The sequence below is a fragment of the Myotis daubentonii genome, chromosome 9, assembly GCF_963259705.1.
Source record: "Myotis daubentonii chromosome 9, mMyoDau2.1, whole genome shotgun sequence".
In the NCBI taxonomy this organism is placed as follows: Eukaryota; Metazoa; Chordata; class Mammalia; order Chiroptera; family Vespertilionidae; genus Myotis; species Myotis daubentonii.
In genome coordinates this window covers 64,605,881-64,626,720 of record NC_081848.1, presented here as the reverse complement: position 1 = coordinate 64,626,720, position 20,840 = coordinate 64,605,881, and the positions used below count along the sequence as shown (strand labels likewise).

The following is a 20,840-nucleotide window of genomic DNA, read 5'->3' as shown; positions in this document are numbered from 1 at the left end:
ATTAATTCTAAGTGTTACATTTTGTGGCTATGAGCTTTTATTTTCCATCATCAGCCTAGAAGAGAAAGAGGTTATAAGGCTAATTTAATCTCTTCCCTGTCCTCCCAACATTAAAGATTAACTACATAGAGTGCGAAAACATTATTGAAGAAGCAGGGACTCTTTATATAGTAATAATAATGTAATTAATAGCAAAGGGCTACAACATAACGTTAGGATATAATATATGACCTGATACTTAAACAACTTTTAATTATAACTGGTTACAAGCACGTTTTGTCTCAACACGAAGAAGTGTCATCCTGTTTTGAAGACAGCCATCTTTCTTTATGAGAAGGTATGCATCCAAGTATATAAGTAGAAATAAACCTATATTTTCTCATGGGTGTTTTTCAGATAGCTTGTAACACCAAAGATAAAAAGATTAGTAATATCATCTGTAAAATAAATGCAAAATTAAATGAAGTTGTATTTCTTGTCTATACATGAAAGGCGATATTGTAGAGGACAGCCTATTAGCGAAAATGTTAAAGTCCCTCCCTGCTTTTTTCTCCTACCATGTTCTAGTGGACTGGACACAGAGGTCCCTCCCTGCTTTTGCTCCCAGAACAGTTGTGCCCATGCTTGGACACTGGGCATTATAAAGACTATGCCGTCCAGCAGCCAAAGATTCCATATGCCCAAACAGATGACTCAATCTCCACATTGTGATGAGACATTTCACTATTCCTATCGTTGATCCATTTGAAAATTTTGGCTCTAAATAGTACTTTAACAACCGTAATCACTAAAAGGAACTATGATATGAACTGCAATGTGAACTATAACATCACAAAATTATTTTAGAGAAAGCAAAAAAACATTAAAAAATATTTTCTTTCTATGGCTTACCTAATATGCTTTGCTTAGATTAAGTATAACGAAAGGTTTCTAATGGTAATTTTTTCTTTTAAAAATGCACATTTACCATATTGACAATTTAAAATATCCTGCTCTTATTTAATATGCATATTTACACTAAGGTAAAATGGTACACATACTGTTACTAATGCTCTATACAGACAGAAACTTATACATAATTTGAAGTTTATTTATGTAAAAGTTTCAAACATTCTTGATAAAGAAAAAGCAAATTAGATATGCATGTATAATGCATATAAGCTAAAGTTAGATTTAAAAAATAAATCAGGTAACAGACACAGGATATAAGAAACACTGTAGCTATAAAAACATAGATCCCAAGACTGCAGCAGCAGAGTTGAAACGAAGTTCTATTATTTGTTATTGCAAAGAAAAACAGATTTTGTTTACGACTCATTAGACTCACATGAAGCTACTAAATTTTCAGAAACTGGAATTTCATAAATATGGTGTATAATTAAAATGGTTTAATATGATTCAGTTCATTTTTTAACACTGCTTCTTTAAAAATTTTTTTAAAGTTAGTTTCTTACAATCTATTTCAGAGTAGCTGAGAGAGCTAGAAAAATTAAAGGCAGATTCTCAGTTGAGAATATCATTTTTTTAAAGGAATTCATGAAAAACTGAAAGCCAGGATATCTAATTTTATCTTCTGGCAATGATAGTTATGATCAAGAGATTAAATCTGTAATTTTCATCCTTAAATATTCTCATTAAATTTAAAAAGACCATTTAAATAGATTAAATTATATGACAGAGGTAGTATTATGCTTTCCTATAATGATACGCATATCAACAATTAAAAACATTTTCCAAAATTTTATAGTTATGAACTCACAAAGGTCTGTTGTTCCTTCACCATGCAATTGTCCATAGTTCCTGTTTTAATAATAAAAGACTTCACATTGAGAGAAATTTACAAGGCCACTGTAGTCCACATTTCATAATCCCATATTAGTGGTTGGTTCAAAAGCAGCTCATTACTTGACAGAGTTTAGCTGCTAAAATACTCAGCATGAACAAAAGTTTATGGATATGAAAAGGTGTGTTCTGAATTTCTCTATGTTGGAAGATATTGTATCATTCACTTCAGTGGGTTCAAAGCTATAATACAATTAATACTGTAGAAGATTAATTTGAAAATACTGTGTATAAATTAAAATAACACACTAAATAAAACCTTATTCAATTTTCAAGAGACATTATAATAAGGCCTTTCTTCTTGCTTTCTTTAGAAAAGAAATTTTCCTAAACTTTCTTAGGTATACGCTAACATGCTGGTAATAGTTTTCTTCAATAAGATAGTTTGGGGGTGAGGGGGATGGGAATTCCACAGGACAAATTGTTGAAAAACATTGGTTATATAATAAAAACTTAACAAGGCTATTAACTGACCAAATGCCAAAGATGACCAATAAAGATATGTTACAGCCCAGTTTAAAATCTGAAATATTTTGACTAAAAGAAACTTTAATTTACCAACTAATGTTTTGTAACCAAAATACATTAAAGGCTGGCAATACTTAAAATTAAACTAGAATGAGAAAATGTTATTTCATATTTTATTAACAATAATGTCAAAGAAGGTTACTTTCCTGTGTTGTTACAATTAAGGAGAAATTTAATAGGTTGTTTATGTTTATAATTTCCTAAAAGTATAGACTATGACAGAATAGATTAGCAATAATAAAAAGTAAATTTTCTTCTGAATAGAACACTATGAGAAAGGTATTTAAAAAAGCTTTCCCTGTTTTACCTGTAATTCTAAGAGCTTCAATATTCCCTGACATTTTCAGATAAGAGTGCTTTTAATAAAAAATACAAATCAAGAAAAACAAGCTGCCACAGATAGTGTAGATAAGATGCATAAGCTAGGGGAAATGTATTTTCCAATCACCTTGCTAATGAAATCATAATAAGATATAAAATTCAGTTTTTATTTCCAAGAAGAATACATGTTATCCGTCACCATTTTTCCCCAAGCACACAAATGTCACTGGGAATAAAAAATAAAATTAATTTAGAAGACACAAAATGTTTGTATAATTTGAAGATGGACTACAAATTCACTAACAGTAAACTAGTTCTTATTTTTAAGACCAAAAAATCACAGTTTTATATCTTCCTAGATATGGATATCAAACAGTATCCTACTGTAATTGCTTCAAAGATAGTGATTTACACAAAAAAAAATCTCATTAAAAACTTTCAAACTGACTTATTTCACTTAGCATAATACTGTATGTCACCATAAGTTATATGTCTAATCACTATGTTGTACACCTCAAATTAATATAATATTGTATGTCAACTACAATAGAAAAAATAAATTTTTTAAAAAAATTTCAAAGGGTACACAAACATTTGTTTCTAAAGGCAAATGGGGGAAAAGCAACAATGTCCAATGTAGCTGAAATATCACAACCTTTAATATAGAAATTTATACTTAAGTTTTACAAAGTTGAAATAATATTCTCATACATAATATGTAGTAAGAGTTTCAAGGCAGGTTTGTAGTTATTTTTCTTAGAAGTAAACTTTCCTTCCACCCCTTCTCCCCCCGAATCCGCAACCTTCACTTGACAACAGAGTTTTGAACAGTTGAGTTGTGAGAATGTGAGCAGCTGCTGTTATTATAACTAAAGGTCTGTCTACTGCTTGAGTCTGAGAGACCACATGTTCGGCTGTCCTCTCATCTTGCCATCCTCACCAATTAACTATTAACATGGAGGGCTGTACACATGCTCTGGGGGGCTCTTTAACAGGCTTCTTGGCGAGTGGAACAACTACACAGCAGGGATCTGGGAACGGAGTAATGCTGGAATATAGGGGAGCCGTCCATAGTTCTGCTCCTTCAAATGACACTTAAATCCACAGTTCAGCACGTAACAAAGTCTGTGCTTAACTTGGCCATTTTCACATATATTTTTAATGCAATGTCTTTGGGCAGACACTAAAACTATATTCTAGAAAGAGACAATATGAGCAATACTACTATTTCACAGGGAAAATTGTTTAGGGCTATATATATTTTAAAGACATATTTGATGAATAATTTTAGGGTTTTATTAACAGATATTTAGAATTTATTTTTATACATTTGTTTCAACATATGCTTGTTACTTTTCCCTGTGCTGTTATGGAGATAATCTTTAACCTAAAGGAAGTAAAAAAAAATTTCAAGTTCAAAGTTGTGAGGCTAAACACAATGTAAATTTAAAAATAATTATTTTTCATTCTACTTGCAAAAGTCTTATTAATATCAATAAGTTAAAGTAAGTTTTGACTCTATCTCATTATTTTCCTTATTTTAACTTTTTATCCTCTTTGTAATTTCCTTAACTATGTGTTCCTTTCCTACAATAAAATTAAACATGGGAAGCATGCCAAAAGTACAATAAAGGGTAACTAATCATTACTGTACAAGTCTGACAGAATGCTAATAACTAAAGAGCACCGATTGGTTGTTTTACTAGTCTAAGAGATATAGCTACTATATATAACTTTAAAGCTAGTGTTACTCTATATAACATATTCAAATAAAAGTATCACAATTCTATTATGTATAGGTTTTTAATTATATGACAAAATTTCCAAGGATATTAAACTATATTTCTATTTCCTGCCAGAAACCACCTTACTATCAAATTCTAAGCTCAAGTGTGCAAATACCTATACTGTATATACTAATTTTCTGCTCTATCCATGCTATCTTTTACACTGCTGAAAAGCTCCACAGGATAGAGACTTTGTCTTATTCATACTATAACCCTATAGGTGCCTAGAACCGTGCCTGCAATAAATTATTTCATGAATGAATAAGCTAAATTCCCTTAGTAAATTAATCACCATTTAAACCTGACTTGGAGTTTGCAGGGATGGCAATGGTCACAATAGAGATAAAGTTGATGTATGATTTAAAAGCAGTATAAACATGCTCCTTCTGAGTCTCTTTCTTTAGCCTAAACGTTGTGATTTTCCTTACCAGTCTTTCAGAGTTAGGGATATCCCCTATTTATATCATAACTGGTCTAAGCAAACTATTAAGTTTTATATTTTTTTCTAAATATTTTGATATAAAAACAAAAATATGGTTAGGTGTCATGTTCAAAGAGCAAAGAAATTATTTGTTTTTTACAGCTCAATTGATGTTAGGGTCAGAATACTACTATATTATAATAGGCAAAATTGTCTAGGGAAGTGGCAGTCATCAAAGTCTAACCCTATGTTTTTCTATTCCATTTCAAAGTTGTCTCTTTACTGGTATTTTCAAAAGCAAAAATTTATATCTTTTCCAGTTATATAAGGATTTAAACATGTCTATAAATTTCCAAAATTTAAATACTGATATGCAGACATCCAGTCCACCTTATCATCTCAATCTTTTTTTTTTTAAATATTTTAAATATTAAAGAGGAAAGGAGAGAGATAGAGAGTTAGAAACATCGATCAGCTGCTTCCTGCACACCTCCCACTGGGGATGTGCCCGCAACCAAGGTACATGCACTTGACCGGGATCGAACTTGGGACCTTTCAGTCTGCAGGCCGACACTCTATCCACTGAGCCAAACTGGTCAGGGCTCATCTCAATCTTTTAATCATTGATGAGATAGGATGACTTGAGGCTATCTATAATAATAAAAGTGTAATATGCTAATTAGACTGGACGGCCAAATGACCTTGTGGAAGAAGCCAGGGGTGCGAGGGCCGAGCCCCTTGCACGAATTTCGGGCATCGGGCCTCTAGTTTAATCACAGTACTGCTGGTCCCTTATACTGGGGCTAGAGGAAGCACTGTCATAACATTCACAATGGGTTTGGGGTCACTTCTCTAAGTGATAAAGATGATCACCCCTTGCTTTGCATAGGTCCCTTTGGAATACATAAAAAACTACATATATTTATTTCATAACTGTTTTTCTTTTCTTGCAATTACATGTAAGGAAATAGGCTTCCATCTTTTTTCCTCCCTTGTCTAGAGTGTAACTCTTCATTTAATCTTTCACATGTACTAATTTGTTAAAGATTTTACAATGATTTTTTTTCTTTAAAAATGCTGAATAAGCCCTAGCCTGTTTGGCTCAGTGGACAGAGTATCTGTCTGCAGACTGAAGGGTCCTGGGTTTGATTCCAGTCAAGGGCATGCACATCAGCTGCAGGCTCCTCCTCAGCCAGGCCCTGGTCAGGACTTGAGCAGGAGGTAACCAATCGATGTGTTTCTCTCACATCGATATTTCTCTGTCTTTCCCTCTCTCTTCTACTCTCTCTAAAAATCAATAAAAAAAAAATCCCTGGATAAGTATTATAAACAAAACAAAACTGAATAATAGGAATGCTACCCTAGAACATTTTTTTCCTAATGGAAAGTTACTGCTATCACAGGTAGTTAATAATTCAAGACCTATAGGATGTAGTGTGACAGAGAGCAAAGTGTTAAGCAGATATGAATTTGATACTAGCTTTAAAGGTCTAATAGAGGCATGGCTTTAGAGAATCACTTCAGTTTAATCTTCTTTGATATTGGCAATGCACCTATCTCGCAGAGATTTTGTGATGCTTAGGGGAACCATACAACCTAACAGTGAAGAGGGTGGAGTTTGGAGTCAGAGAAAGACAAGAGTTGGGACATGACTGGCTTGCCACTTATTAACTGTGTGACCTTGTAAAAAAAGAGGTAAGGGCTATGGTGAAGATTCAAGGACATAATACTTGTATAGTACTTGGCATGTAGTATGTGCCTGATAAATATTTGTAGCAATAGCATAGTTGTAGTAGTAGTATGAGTTCCACTATTTTCACCAGCATCTGACAGGTCTGTTCGAGGTTTATTCATCATCATAATCAAGAAGCTCATTAAATCTGACCAAACTATTATTAAAGCATTAACTTTAACATGACTTAACATCATTAACAATGCAAACATGTGTACAATGTAAAAGACGATTAGAGAAAGGAGTTTCCCTATAATATTTGTGTGATTTTAAACTCATAGTAGTAAGTAAGCTTCAAGCACAGTCTATGAAAAGCCCTTAAAGAAAAACAGTTATCCTCTTATGACTGTTATAAATAAATCCTACTAACCAAGGAATCAAAATTCTTTTTTTTTTTATGCTGAACTCCTTGGTCATAGGACTTGAAATGTACTATATATACTATGTATAATTAATGATATTTTAATAAACTATGTATAATTAATGACATTTTAATAAACTTGCCATTTGTAGATAGGATTTGAACAAAGATACTAAAATCACATAAATTTAAATAAAGATTCAAGTTTAAACAATTGAGTATTAGAAATAAATTTCCAAGTAAGAATCAATATTCCTTTAACATTTATTGAAAATATTAAAAAATCTAGGTATTGCACTAGGAATTTTTATACTTTATTCCACTTAATAATATATTATTATCATAGCCCTAAGCTAAGTAGAAGGAAAATTACAAATATGTGGCCCTGACTTTACAGAGACTACAATGTATAAGATGTATTATACATATAAGAATCACATGTTTGAGGTAGACAATGAGTACTTTGGTAAAAAGTACTACTAATAAAGAAAACTAGTGAATACAAAGTGAGTTAACATATAATCAGGATGTTAACTAATAAGCCAAAAGCTATTTGAGAATACAAACTAAAGTGTAAAAGATTCAAATTGGAATAAATTGATCTATTTGAAAAGAGAAGACTATAAAAGTTTTAGAAGAAAACACACATAAAAAATATGGTAGAGGACAAAGACTGGTAAAATGGAAAAAATGGGGAAGAGAAACCACTAGCCATTAAAAAAATAGATAAATTAAACTTTATCAAGATTAAAACTTCAGCTCTTCAGACATAATGTTAAGAAAATAGAAAAGACAAATCACAGACAGGAAAAAACTATTGCAGAGATGTACCTAAAATACATAAGCAATTTTAAAACTTGATAATGAGGAGATAACTAAAAAAAAAAATGGCCAAAAGACTTAGCCAGTGGTTCTCAACTTTCCCAATGCAGCGACCCTTTAATACAGTTCCTCATGTTGTGGTGACCCCCAACTATAGAGTTATTTTTGTTGCTATTTCATAACTGTAATTTTGCTACTGTTATGAATCATAATGTAAATATCTGATATGCTATATGTGTTTTCTGATGGTTGCGGCCCACAGGTTGAGAACCGCTGAGACAAAAGAAGATAGGCTAATAGCCAACAAGCACATGAAAATATGGTCAATATTATTAGTTGCTCAGGAAATGCAAATTACCACAATCATAACATTTCACATGAACTGCAATAGCTAAAATAAAAAAGACCGGAAATAAAAAGTTTTGAAGAGATGTGATTACTAGAGGGATGAATATACACACACACACACACACACATATATTGGTTTTTTTTGCATAAAGACTTCTACATGAATGGTCACAGCCGCTTCACAATAGCATCAATCTCGAAACAATGTCCTTCAATAAGTGAAAAGATAAAGAATTTGGGGCATACTCTTACAATATAAAAGTAATGATAAAAATAATCTCACAACACATACAACATTGTGGATGGTGATGATATTAACCAATGTGATTGTTTGATATTGTATAATGAAATGTGTAAATATTTAGAAGAGCTGCATAACTTGGTGAAATGATACTTTTCAAATGACCAAGGAATGATATTTCCATATCTTGAGCTGCTATCATTACTGTTATTTTTGCTATTTCCTAGAAAAATAAAGCAAAACAAAACTTAAAACTTCTGTTATAAAACTAAGTCATTTTGAATTAAAGGGTTTTAGTATGTGCATTAGAAGAAAATAACATAAAATTTAGCATCTTACTCATTTTTAAGTAAGCTGTTCATTGGTATTCTGTTCATAATATGCTGACATCACCACCATTTTCAGAACTCTTTTCATCTTGTAAAACTGAAACTCTGTATCCTTTATTTATTTATTAAAATACATTTTTATTGATTTCAGAGAGGAAGAGAGGGAGAGAGAGATAGAAACATCAAAGATGAGAGAGATCATTGATAGGCTGCCTCCTGCACACCCACCACTGGGGATGCAACCTGGGCATGTACCCTGACCAGGAATCGAACTGGAACCTCTTGGTTCATAGGTTGATGCTCAACCACTGAGCCATACTGGCCAGGCAAAAACTCTGTATCCTTTAAGTAATAACACCCCACACGCACCTCCCCTCAGTCCCTGTCAACCACCATATTACTTTCTGTCTATGATTTTGATTATTCTAACTACCTCATGTTAATGGAATCACAGTATCTTCTTGTGACTAATTTCACTTAGCATAATGTCCTTAAGATTTATCCATGTTGTAGCATATGTCAGAATTTCTTTTCCTTTTAAGGGTGAATAGTATTCCACTGAAATATAAGATACATTTTGCTTATCTGCTCATGTGTTGAAGAATACTTTATTTGCTTCCACATTTTAGTTAATGCTGCTATTCACATAGGTCTACAAATATTCCTTCAAGCCCTATGTTCAGATCAGTTTATGATTAATTAAAAGATCAAAATCAACTTCATATCACAATGATCTAGCAAGTTCACAAGAAAGCAAAGAAAAAAATTAGTAAAGGACATGAGAAAATAATTTATCAGACTCCTAAAGCAATTACATTTTGCTCTTTACTATGCACCACTAATTAGGGGAAAGTGGTTTTGAAAAGTTCTTACCTGGATGAGATGTGTTGGCACAGTGATGAGGCAGGCTGAAAGAGAGGTGCGTAGAAGACCACGGAGAATGTAGAGGAATTTTGTAAGGCTGTGACTGTTGTCACAGTTTTCTGTACAGCAGACATCATCTCCCCACAAAGGTGAACCAAGACTCTGGATTGCTATTCGTAAAATGTTTTTCTGTTTTTTCTAAAGGAAAGTGGAGGAGAGGTAAACACATTAAGTTTTGTTAACTAATAGGATACCTGTGTTACTTCACAGCTGAGCTATATAGTATGATAGTATGCTTCTTAGAGTCTATTTCTATATGCTGCCTCCAATTAGTTTAGTTTAGTTGAAAATGGAATGATAAAAACAATAAGATGAAAATTTCGTCTTAAAAAAGCAGGATTTATTTCAGTATCAGAATATTATTGTGATTCAGGAATAATATATTTTAAGTAGTGACTGATAGATGCACTGTTGTGACTTCCTGATCTCATCTAAAGTTTCTGAGACAGATGTATAGACTTGTGAATTTAGCAAACGATACAATCCATAACTTAACAATATGGAAATTCATTAACTATATTTTCATTCCAATAAAGTTAGAAATATATTTTTAAATGACTTATTGGTATATTTTTATTTAGTTAAAAGTTTTTTAGCATTTTTGATATTCACCATAGAAATGTCTACCTCAACCCTGTTCATTTTTATGAAAGTCAACAGTTACAGAATCTCTGGCTCAGAGAGTGAAACCAGCTACTGTTTGTTGTCTGTCAACGTTCATGAAAAATATTGTTTATTGAAAATGGTGAAATAAACAACCAAAAAAACAAACCTTTCAATCCATTCCAACAACAGCTTTCTTATTAATGGCTGTCTGAATATATGTGTGTGTGTGTGTATACGTGTGTGTGTATACATGTACATTTACATGTAAGTATGTATTTTTTTGTTATTGCATTTGATTTTTTGATTTAAAAAAAATGTCTTGGTCTTAGAAGATGTGTCATCATCCTACAAGAGCAGCAGCTCTGCACACTGTACCGTAGGAACTGTTATGACATGCCTGTTTCCATAGTTACCACAGCAAATGGGGAGAGGTGTCTGTCAGGGACCAATTTACCTCTCCAGACAGGCACTGCCACCAAAGAGAAGACATGTAGCCCATAAATCTTAACTAGGACCAAAAATGGAGCAATAATGAGCGTAACAAAATTGTAGTAAATACCAAGGACCACCACAAAAACTGTAACATACACGAAAAGCCATCTATAAGTGAATGTGCTTCACCACACAACAGACATACTGTTTTCAACCTGCCATTAAACTGATGATTAAGACAAATTCTAAAAATTATTTATTTTACATTTGATACTGTTAAATATAGTAGTAAAGTCAACAATAATATTTTTTAAATCCATGAGTTAAGAGCAAGTGTAGTTGATAATGCCACAAGTAAGGCTTGGCTTCTCTGTCTTCTTCAGTAAAAATAATGTCTTTTGGAAAACAGTTCTGCTAAAATAATATAAATGAAATGCAAATCTGTTAGCAGCTATAGCAATTAAAATAACTGAGGAAGAATTCAGAGCCACACGATATGTAGAAATAAAATTTCCCTTATTTTGTTTAAGTTAAACTAACTGGAACATCTTTAATAGTGGTAATTCAGAGAAATTTTTAAAAAAGAGAGCTACAGAAAAATAGTTATAAAATATTTTAATACAGCAAATAGAAATGCCTTCTTATTCACTGAGACAACCCGAAGCATTCTGTAATAAATGTAAAATCATAAAATAATTAACACTTACTGATAAGGTAATTCAAAATTAAATCCTGATTGACAGAAATAGAAAAATTTAGATGGGAAAGTACAAGACTTGCAGATTTAAGAATAATTTTCAAAATGTGGCTACCTATTAATTCCAAGTGTTTACAATAATTCATGTTGACACTGAATGTGTACATCTTATGTGAATTCACTGAGAACACAGCTAAAATTCTGAATACACATCACTAGTCAAACTAAGGCTGCTATGCTCTGCTTATTTACATCTTCTGAGCTGGAAACAGCTTGTTCATTGTTGATTATTCTAAGACCTTCTGGGTGTAGCCCTAGAGAGCTTGAAAACATTATATCCATGATTATAAAAGGGTTTGAAGGTACTCATACCTGGGGATTGGATCCATCAAATCCTTCCTCATAAATGATTTTCTGAATAAACTGAAGCAGCTTTATGTAGCCAGGGGTCAAAGAACTGTTGGTAAGAAGTGGTTTAAATACATAAATGGGCTTTATTATACAGGAAATACAAATGTAATCTAAAACAGTAAGTACATAATGAAAATATATACATTCATAAGATTTTTAAAATATAATTTTAAAATGAGCCAAAATAGTATACATATTATAAAAAATAAAGTCAATACATCCAGGGAACAAGATACAATGCCTTATATTAACTAGTTCTGTGTTCTTGACATCCTGGGAAGATAAAAATCTGTGGAGACTGAGATGACTTAATTATGTCAGGCTTAGTTAGCTCGAAGAAAATTAATGATTTAATGAAGCAACCTAAAAGATGAAGCCACTATGGCTTTTCAGGAGTAATCATAGATAATTAACACATAGTTAATGAACTGCTATGCCAAGTATTCCTGAATCAATGTGCTGATCACCTGAGCTTACCTTCCATCAAAGTTTTAATTTTCTTAGAACTGCTAAAATAATATTAATTCAAAACCTGAATTAAGACAAGTATAAACGCCATTTCATTTGTAAAAAAGACAATAAAATAAATGTATAAATATAAGATGACCTAGACAAAATTATTTCCCACAAGAATTTTAGCCCTAATGTCACTATTTTAAAATACTTTACAAATGCTATAAAACATCTCAAAGAAAATTTAATAAGAGCAAAGAAAATCTGCTTTAACATTAACTGAATTTAAGATTCTTCATAATGGACAACCTGTGTGCTATGGCTGAATATTAAATGTCATGATAATGAGTCCTGGAGCACAACTAGTTCCTAAACATAAAAGTGCCTAATGTTGTAGAAGCTGTGGATGACCTTAAAAATACAAAAGTATCTGCTTTACTGTGATCATAAATGAAGCGACCACAAAGGCAGAGGAAATGCCCTAAAAAACGGATGAAATATAATTTGAAGCAACATGCAACATTGAAGAATATAAGTTAGTAAATATAGCAAAATGCATAGTGTGCCAAATCAATGGCCAATGGTTCAGCAAAAATATATGCATATCTCTGTAAAGATTGTATTGAACATTCACATCTACCCCAAAGTATCTACCTAACAAAAACAAAAAAGAAAACCAAGAGAAAATAACCCCACTCTTAACAAAACAAATATGACTCCAAATGAAAGATATGGTGGTATAATTATTTCTCACATAGTTATTTCTCCATTTTCAGTGAAAATACAACAAATTACATGAACACATTTTTCTACTCCCATGAGTGAGAAAATGTGTCTATAAATAATGATATTCCATAGGGCAATGATGATGTGATTGTTTCGTATCTTAACATATATTTGTCCTGGCTAGCTCTACTTTCTGAATACAGCAGATTCAATTCCTATCTGGGTCAATTAACTTTGCACAGGGGGTAAAATCTGCTCCAAAGTCCCAGATTATAAAATGAATTCCAGCCAACCATTTGACGAATGTCACTGTGGGTTAAAGAAGTATGGATCAAGAATATACCCAGTGCATCCTAATCTACCAATTATGAATCTACTGAAGAAAATTATTATACCATATATGTGAAAACTTTTTAAAGCATTTCCTCTCTGCCTAAAATTGTTCATTAATAAAACCTGCTTAAGTACTCGGTAGTAAATTTGCTACCTGAAGGTACATTATCAATACCACATACATAAATTACTTCTTAGTTTTTTTTAGTTGCCATCTTTCATCCAGATAACATGATCTGTTATTTATTTTACATTCTCACAGTCTGTTAAGATAACTATAGTAGATCTAAGAATCTCTTCAAAAGTAATGGGGTTTCTTTCGATATAAGAACAAAAATGGACATAAAGCCAATACATCACAACCTCTTATTTAACACAGATAGAAAAAATCTAATCAAAATGCTTAGAACTTGATAAGTAAAACAAACTTCTCCAAGCTCATTAAATTTCTAGGAAAATAAATACTGGTAAGAAAATAAAATTTGGAAAATCAGTACATTTAGGTATACTAATTGAGAATATTCATTCTTATATACATAAAATGACAGCATTTAAAACTGAATCAGTTTATATGGTATTGACATTAAAACAATAAGTATTGTTAATCTCTATGAGATACATTTCTGTGTCAGAAATATTTGCAATTAATAATATAATTTTGGCTGAAAATAATTATCTTCTATTGTCATCTAAATTTTTTTTAAAAAACCCATTAATTTTGAGAATGTTGTCTTTTTTGTTGTTGTTCAACAGTGTAGTAAGTTATAAAAAAGAAACTGGCAAGAAGGAAACCCAACTTTAAATATGAACCTGGCTTCCTTATGTTTCCAAACCCTTAACAAAGATTAGGCTATCAAAGTATTTATAATATGTCCCAAAAGCACTACATTTCAAATTATGTATGCTACTTTATATGGATCATAATTTTTAGCAAGTTTTATAGTGAATGGTCCATCTTGAGATATCACAATATCTTTAAAACTATAATAGTACAAAGAATATGAAAATTATTAGAAATTTAATTTTTACCTTTACATATGAAGCATTTAATTTTTTCTTTAGTTAAAACATTGTCCCATGTACATTATTCATGTGTTTGCTGATATTACCATGCCATGTTGTCTGACAGAAATTTATTTCTTTTTTTTTAAACATATATTTTTTATATTTTATTGATTTTTTACAGAGAGGAATGGAGAGGGATAGAGCTAGAAACATCGATGAGAGAGAAACATCGATCAGCTGCCTCGTGCACACTCCCTACTGGGTATGTGCCCGCAACCAAGGTACATGCCCTTGACCGGAATCAGACCCTTGAGTCGGCAGGCCGACGTTCTATCCACTGAGCCAAACCGATTAGGGCAATTTATTTCTTTATAGTAATACTAGAGGCCCGATGCACAAAAATTTGTGCACTCAGGGGGGGAGGAGGGTCCCTCAGCCCGGCCTGTGCCCTCTCGCAGCCTAGGACCCCTCGGGAGATAACGATCTGCTGGCTTAGGCCTGCTCCCAGGTGGCAGAGGGCAGGCCCAATCCCTAGATGCAGCCCCTGGTCAGGCTCAGAGCAGGGCTGCTTGGGGAGTTGGGGAGCCGCCCCCTGTCATGCACAGAGCAGGGCAAATCGGGAGGTTGTGGCTCCGGCCCCTGTCACACACAGTTGTTCAAGATATGTTGAGACTATAAAGCGATAAACATTGTTTTCTACCTACTACCATTCATTAGATGATTATTCTCAAAATGTTGCAGTGTGCCTAGGACACATGGCATACATGGTAGAAAACGAATGTGAAGATCCCAGCCAGGAGACTATTGCCTACTTCCCTCTATAAATTTCTTAAGGGAGCTTGTACTAAGAGGTAAGGCTTTAATGCAGCAGGGCTTGCTAATCTTCCAGAGATTATTCAAAAGGGGCATACAAAAGCAAGATAATTCGAGAAGACGGCTCATTCACTGTGATTATTTGGGGAAGTTTCCATGGCTAGTGAAAGGTCAATTGTAGATGCTAAAGCTGTCCATAAGTTGCTGATTTTCATTGAGAAATTATAGACTACACTGGAAACTCCAAGTTGACCTTTGTGACAAAGGTGGTAAACTCAGACAACGTTATGGCCTAATAAACTTTATTTTAAAAAAATATGTTTTTATTGATGAGAGAGAGAGAGAGAGAGAGAGAGAGAGAGAGAGAGAGAGAGAAAGAGAGAGAAAGGGAGAGAGAAAGGGAGAGGAAGAGAGAAACATTAATTGTGCCTCCTGCATGCCCCCTACTTGGGACTGAGCCTGCAATCCGGGCATGTACCCTCACCGGGAATTAAACCAGTGACCTTTTGGTGTATGAAATGACGCCCAACCAACCGAGCCACACAGGCCAGGGCAAACTTTATTTTTTAAAAATAAAAAAACATGAGGTTCAGGATATTAGTTCTCTCTATAAGTTTTCAGATATTATCTTTTTACTTTAATTATACCATCAGCAGATAAGCAGGTAGGTAAAATCCCTCTTCACACTTACATCTTGCCTTTCCCACAGTTCAGGTGTTATTATTAATATATCATTCACCATATACTTTTAATAAAGTAGTTTATTAAACTACTATAACTTCATGACTTTTATTCTGAACTTCTAGTCTTAGCTAGAAACTCCCTTTCAAAATTCCTTTCTCATGAATTTCTATTTGTAACTTGTAAACACGGTGTGGTTCTCTGCTTCTTGAGCTAAGAGATCTGTATTGTTGAAATAAAATACACTCTTACACGGCTATGTTTTATTTATTGGTTTTATCCCACTAAATCTTTACATTAAGAGTAAGGCTATAGTTAATCTGAGTTATTACCACACTTTGTGCATTGGTCCACTAATTCACCAACTATCAACTCACACCTGTGTCCCAGATTTAGGGAATATAATAAAAGGCCAGCAACCATAAGCGTAACGACTGGAATGACTACTCAACCAGTCGCCATGAGGTGCATTGACCACCTCTCAGTCCCCCTTACCCCCCTGCCTGCAGGCTCCGATCGCAGCATGGTGAACGGGGAACCATGGCAAACCAAAGTAGTGGCTATTGGGTGGAACGGCCGACCTCTTGGTCCCTCCCCCGGGCCGCAGGCTCCAGGGAACCAAAACCATGCTGCGATCAGGGAACCACGGAAAACCAGGGGGTGGCAGCAAGGTGGGACAGGGGACTAGCGAGCGAGACCCTACCTGCGCACGATTTTGTGTGCTGGGCCTCTAGTAAAAAGATAAAGAAAGCATACTCTTTCCTCAAGGATATGCAATGCTTGAGGGGGAAGATGAAGATGTAGACAAGACAAATAATTCCAGTGCAGGATAGTAGGGGGAGCATAATTACAATTTCCCTAGGAAAATATTACAAAAGGCTTATATCAAGGTTCTATTTAAGCTGGTAAGGAGACTTGGCAGGAGAGGAAAAGTGGAATGACTTCTAAAATCTTAGGTATTACACCTAGCCTCTTTCCACTGATTTTCTCCTGTAAAGATAACTGGAGTCTCAGAATTCAGTTAATCCAACTTAATCAATACAAATCTTTTAGCTCAGTGGTTCTCAACCTTCCTAATGCCGCGACCCTTTAATACAGTTCCTCATGTTGTGGTGACCCCCAACCATAAAATTATTTTCATTGCTACTTCATAACTGTAATTTTGCTACTGTTATGAATCATAATGTAAATATCTGATATGCAGGATGTATTTTCATTGTTACAAATTGAACATAATTAAAGCATAGTGATTAATCACAAAAACAATATGTAATTATATATGTTTTCCGATGGCCTTAGGCGACCCCTGTGAAAGGGTCGTTTAACCCCCAAAGGGGTCGCGAACCACAGGTTGAGAACTGCTGTTTTAGCTAATATAAAAAATTATTAGTTATTATTAAGACATATAAATCAAAATAAAATCTTGAATTTCAAAGAAACACATCAGAACAAATTTATTCTATTACTACCAATAGTATATGAACTCAATATTCTAGATCTGACATCTACACTAATAAAAGAGAAACATGGTAATTGGCGTACGACCGCTACCCTTTTCATTGGCTAATCAGTGAGATATGCAAATTAACTGTCAGCCAAGATGGCTGCCGGCAGCCAGGCAGCTTGAAACTAACATGAGGCTTGCTTGCCTCAGTGACTGAGGATCGTTGGAGGAAACCAACGTTCCCCGCCTGCGGCTGCAGGCCTCTGAGCGGGCAGTTTAAGAAACATTGTAACAAATACCGCCGGACTTCAGCCAGCAGATTCGCAACATTGTATGCAAAGGCCAGAAACCTACTTTCAGGAGCGGCGGCCTAAGAGCTGGAGCCAAGCCTCAAGCTAAAGCTGGCCCAGAATAAAAAAAAAAAAAAAAGAAAGAAAGAAAGGAGCAGTTGGGAACTTCAGTCACCCCCAGCCTGAAAACAGCCCTCAGCCCCTCACCCAGACTGGCCAGGCACCCCAGTGGGGACCCCCACCCTGATCCAGGACACCCTTCAGGGCAAACCAGCCAGCCCCACCCATGCACCAGGCCTCTACCCTATATAGTAAAAGGGTAATATGCCTCCCGGCACCGGGATCAGCGTGACAGGGGGCAGCGCCCAAACCCCCTGATCGCCCTGCGGCTCTGTGTGTGCCTGATAGGGGGCCCCCCACCACGGGCCCTGCTCTGTGTGTGATGGGGTAGAGCCATAACCTCCCCATCGGCCCTGCCCTGAGTGTGAGAGTGGCGGTGCCCCAACCCCCTGATCGGCCCTGCTCTGTGTGTGATGGGGGCAGCGCCCCAACCCCCTGATTGGCCCTGCTCTGTGCGTGACAGGGGGTGGCGCCGCAACCTCCCCATCGACTCTGCCTTGAGTGTGACAGGGGACGGTGCCCCAACCCCCTAAATGGCCCTACCCTGAGCGTGACTGAGGGTGGCATCGCAAGCTCCCAATCTCCCTGCTCTGTGCATGATGGGGCGGCGCCCAAACTCCCCAATCGGCCCTGCTCTGAGCCCGACCAGGGGCTGCACCTAGGGATTGGGCCTGCCCTCTGCCACCCGGGAGCAGGCCTAAGCCAGCAGGTCGTTATCTCCCAAGGGGTCCCACACTGCGAGAGGGCACAGGCCGGGCTGAGGGACCCCCCCCCTCCTCCCCGAGTGCACAAATTTTTGTGCACCGGGCCTCTAGTACCTATAATAAAAAAAGTGACATTTACAGTATAGAAGGTGTATTAGTCAGCTTCGGCTTCCATAACAAAATACTACAGACTAGGTGGCTTAAATAACAGGAATTCATTCTGATGTAATTCTGGAGACTAGAAGTCCAAGATCAAGGTGCCTGCAGGATTGGTGTCTGGTGAGAGCTTTCCCCTCGGGTTGCAGATGGCCACCTTCTCACTATGTGGTCACATGGCTTTTTTCTGGATGTTCACCCAAAGAGGGTGTGGGAGCTCAGTCTCTGGATCTTGCTTAAGGAACCCAATCCTATCAGACCTGGGGCCCACCCTCATGACCCCGTGTAGTCATAATTATCTACATTGAGGATTAGGGCTTCCACATAGGAATTTGGGTGGGGCTCACAAACATTCAGTCTGAAACAGTAGGTTAAGGAGTATGTTGCTAGACTCATTAATATATAAGAAAGTTGAGACAGCATCCATATGCTGAACAAAGGGCAATCTTATAAGGAACAGAAGTGTGTTTGGGTATACCTGTTTGTAAAGCTTAATTCAAAACAATGTCAGATTTTAAAAAAAACTTAGACTACAGAATTATTCTCAAAATTTATTTTCCAATCACTGTTTTGTGATTCAGAATATCTGATTTATGACAGTAAAACAGAAAAACAAAAAATCACCTGGATCATATTATTGTGATACATCTCAGGCTTTTATACCCAGGCTTTAATGTGAAAGTTTAAATTATATGTATGAACATTTTCTACAGAAAAAAACTACCAATAACTTTAAATTAGTTAATGGAAATTTTAAATGACCTTTAGCTTTTCTTACTGTAAAACTCTACATGTTTCAACAGTCCCTTTAGATATTATAAAATTACATGTTATATCTTCACACATGAAAGTAGGATATAACTATATCCTCTAGTTGTAAGAATAGGAAAAGTATAGACAACTGTAATGCTAAGCTTTATTGTTTTATAAATGAACCAGTAAAGTTCATTTTAGTGAAATGAGCACACGCTTTTCATAAATTAAAATAAATCTCACATGGTAAAGTACCCATTTTCAAAATTAATTTAATTACATGTTTAAAGTTTAATTACATTTAATTAAGCATTTAAGTTTAATATGAAATAAACGAATTATCAGTTAACTACTATGAAATGAAATACTGCCTTGATAATTAAAATGTATAAATTTTCCTATTTTGTACGCAAAACTGCTAGTTCTCAAAAATAGTCCGAAAATTATATTTTAAAGACTACAGGAGACTGTACTCTCAGAGCTGACCTAGATGTTGTTTTTCAGGCACCCAGTAAACAGATGCAGTCTATGCAGAAAAGAGCAGAGGTTTGGGAGACCTGAATTTGGGTGCCAGCTCGGTCATTTACAGAGAGTTTTGGGAAAGCTACTTAGTGTCTCTAACCTCAAATTTCCTATGAAATTGGGATATTAGCTGAGGGTTGTTGAGAGAATTAGATATCCTATGATGAAATGCCTGGTACAATGCCTGACACGAAGCAGGTTTTTGACAAATGTTAATTCCTCCTCTTTAGTTGTTGAATGAATGAGTAAAACCCTTGTATTTTCTAGCTTAAAATAAGTATTATAATATATATATTTTTAAATTACAAAGTATCACCATATTATTTTTTATGTACTTACATTATACTTAGTGTACATTTTATACTTTTTATTTCCCTAAGCACTCTGTGAATGGAGGCAGTATAGCACTATTGCTAACAAATATTTCTGAGTCAGAAAGAACTGACTTTAAGTCCAGATTCAACCATTTTCTATTTATGAAATCATGGAAAAGTTATTTTGACCTATTTCCTAAGCATGTATATACCAGTGTACCAGTTAAAATGCAGATTTTATAATCAAAGAAAACATGATAATTTCAAGAGAAACATCAAAAGTGCTTCTCTTATTCAAAGTAATGCCCATCGCTAGTTACACAGTTCCCCCATCTTTCAGGTAATTTGTGGATACTGTCCCAATAGAACATTTTTTGTTTTGAGGCAAACCATTCAGAGACCCAATTTTCCACTTCTTCGTACATTTTGAAGTGCTGCTCAGAAAGTGCGTGTGTCATCAATCAGAACAAGTGGTAATCTGAAGGAGCAAGGTCTGGTGAATATGGCTGGTAGGTTAATACTTCCCAGGAAAGATCTTTTAACGTGTCTGTAACTGGTTTTGAAGTGTGTGATGGTGCGTTATCACGAAGCAAAATTACTTTGCTGTGTCTTCTGGCCCGTTCTGGTTGTTTATGATCAAAGCGTGGTTCAAATTGATTATTTGTTGTTGGTAGCGATCAGTATTAACAGTTAAACCTGGTTTTAGAAGCTCATAATACACCAC

General features: G+C 35.0%; 1 protein-coding gene across 2 annotated transcripts in view; it reads right to left on the bottom strand.

The window, feature by feature from the left end:
• Window positions 1-20,840, bottom strand: part of ELP4 (elongator acetyltransferase complex subunit 4) — a 176,652-nt gene that overhangs the window by 122,107 nt on the left and 33,705 nt on the right. For both annotated transcript variants that reach the window (XM_059709198.1, XM_059709199.1), the window contains exons 6-7: window positions 11,764-11,848; window positions 9,606-9,794 (exon numbers count right to left, since the gene is read on the bottom strand). In XM_059709198.1, the coding sequence (XP_059565181.1) occupies window positions 9,606-9,794; window positions 11,764-11,848 (274 nt within the window). The remainder of the gene's footprint in view (window positions 1-9,605; window positions 9,795-11,763; window positions 11,849-20,840) is intronic.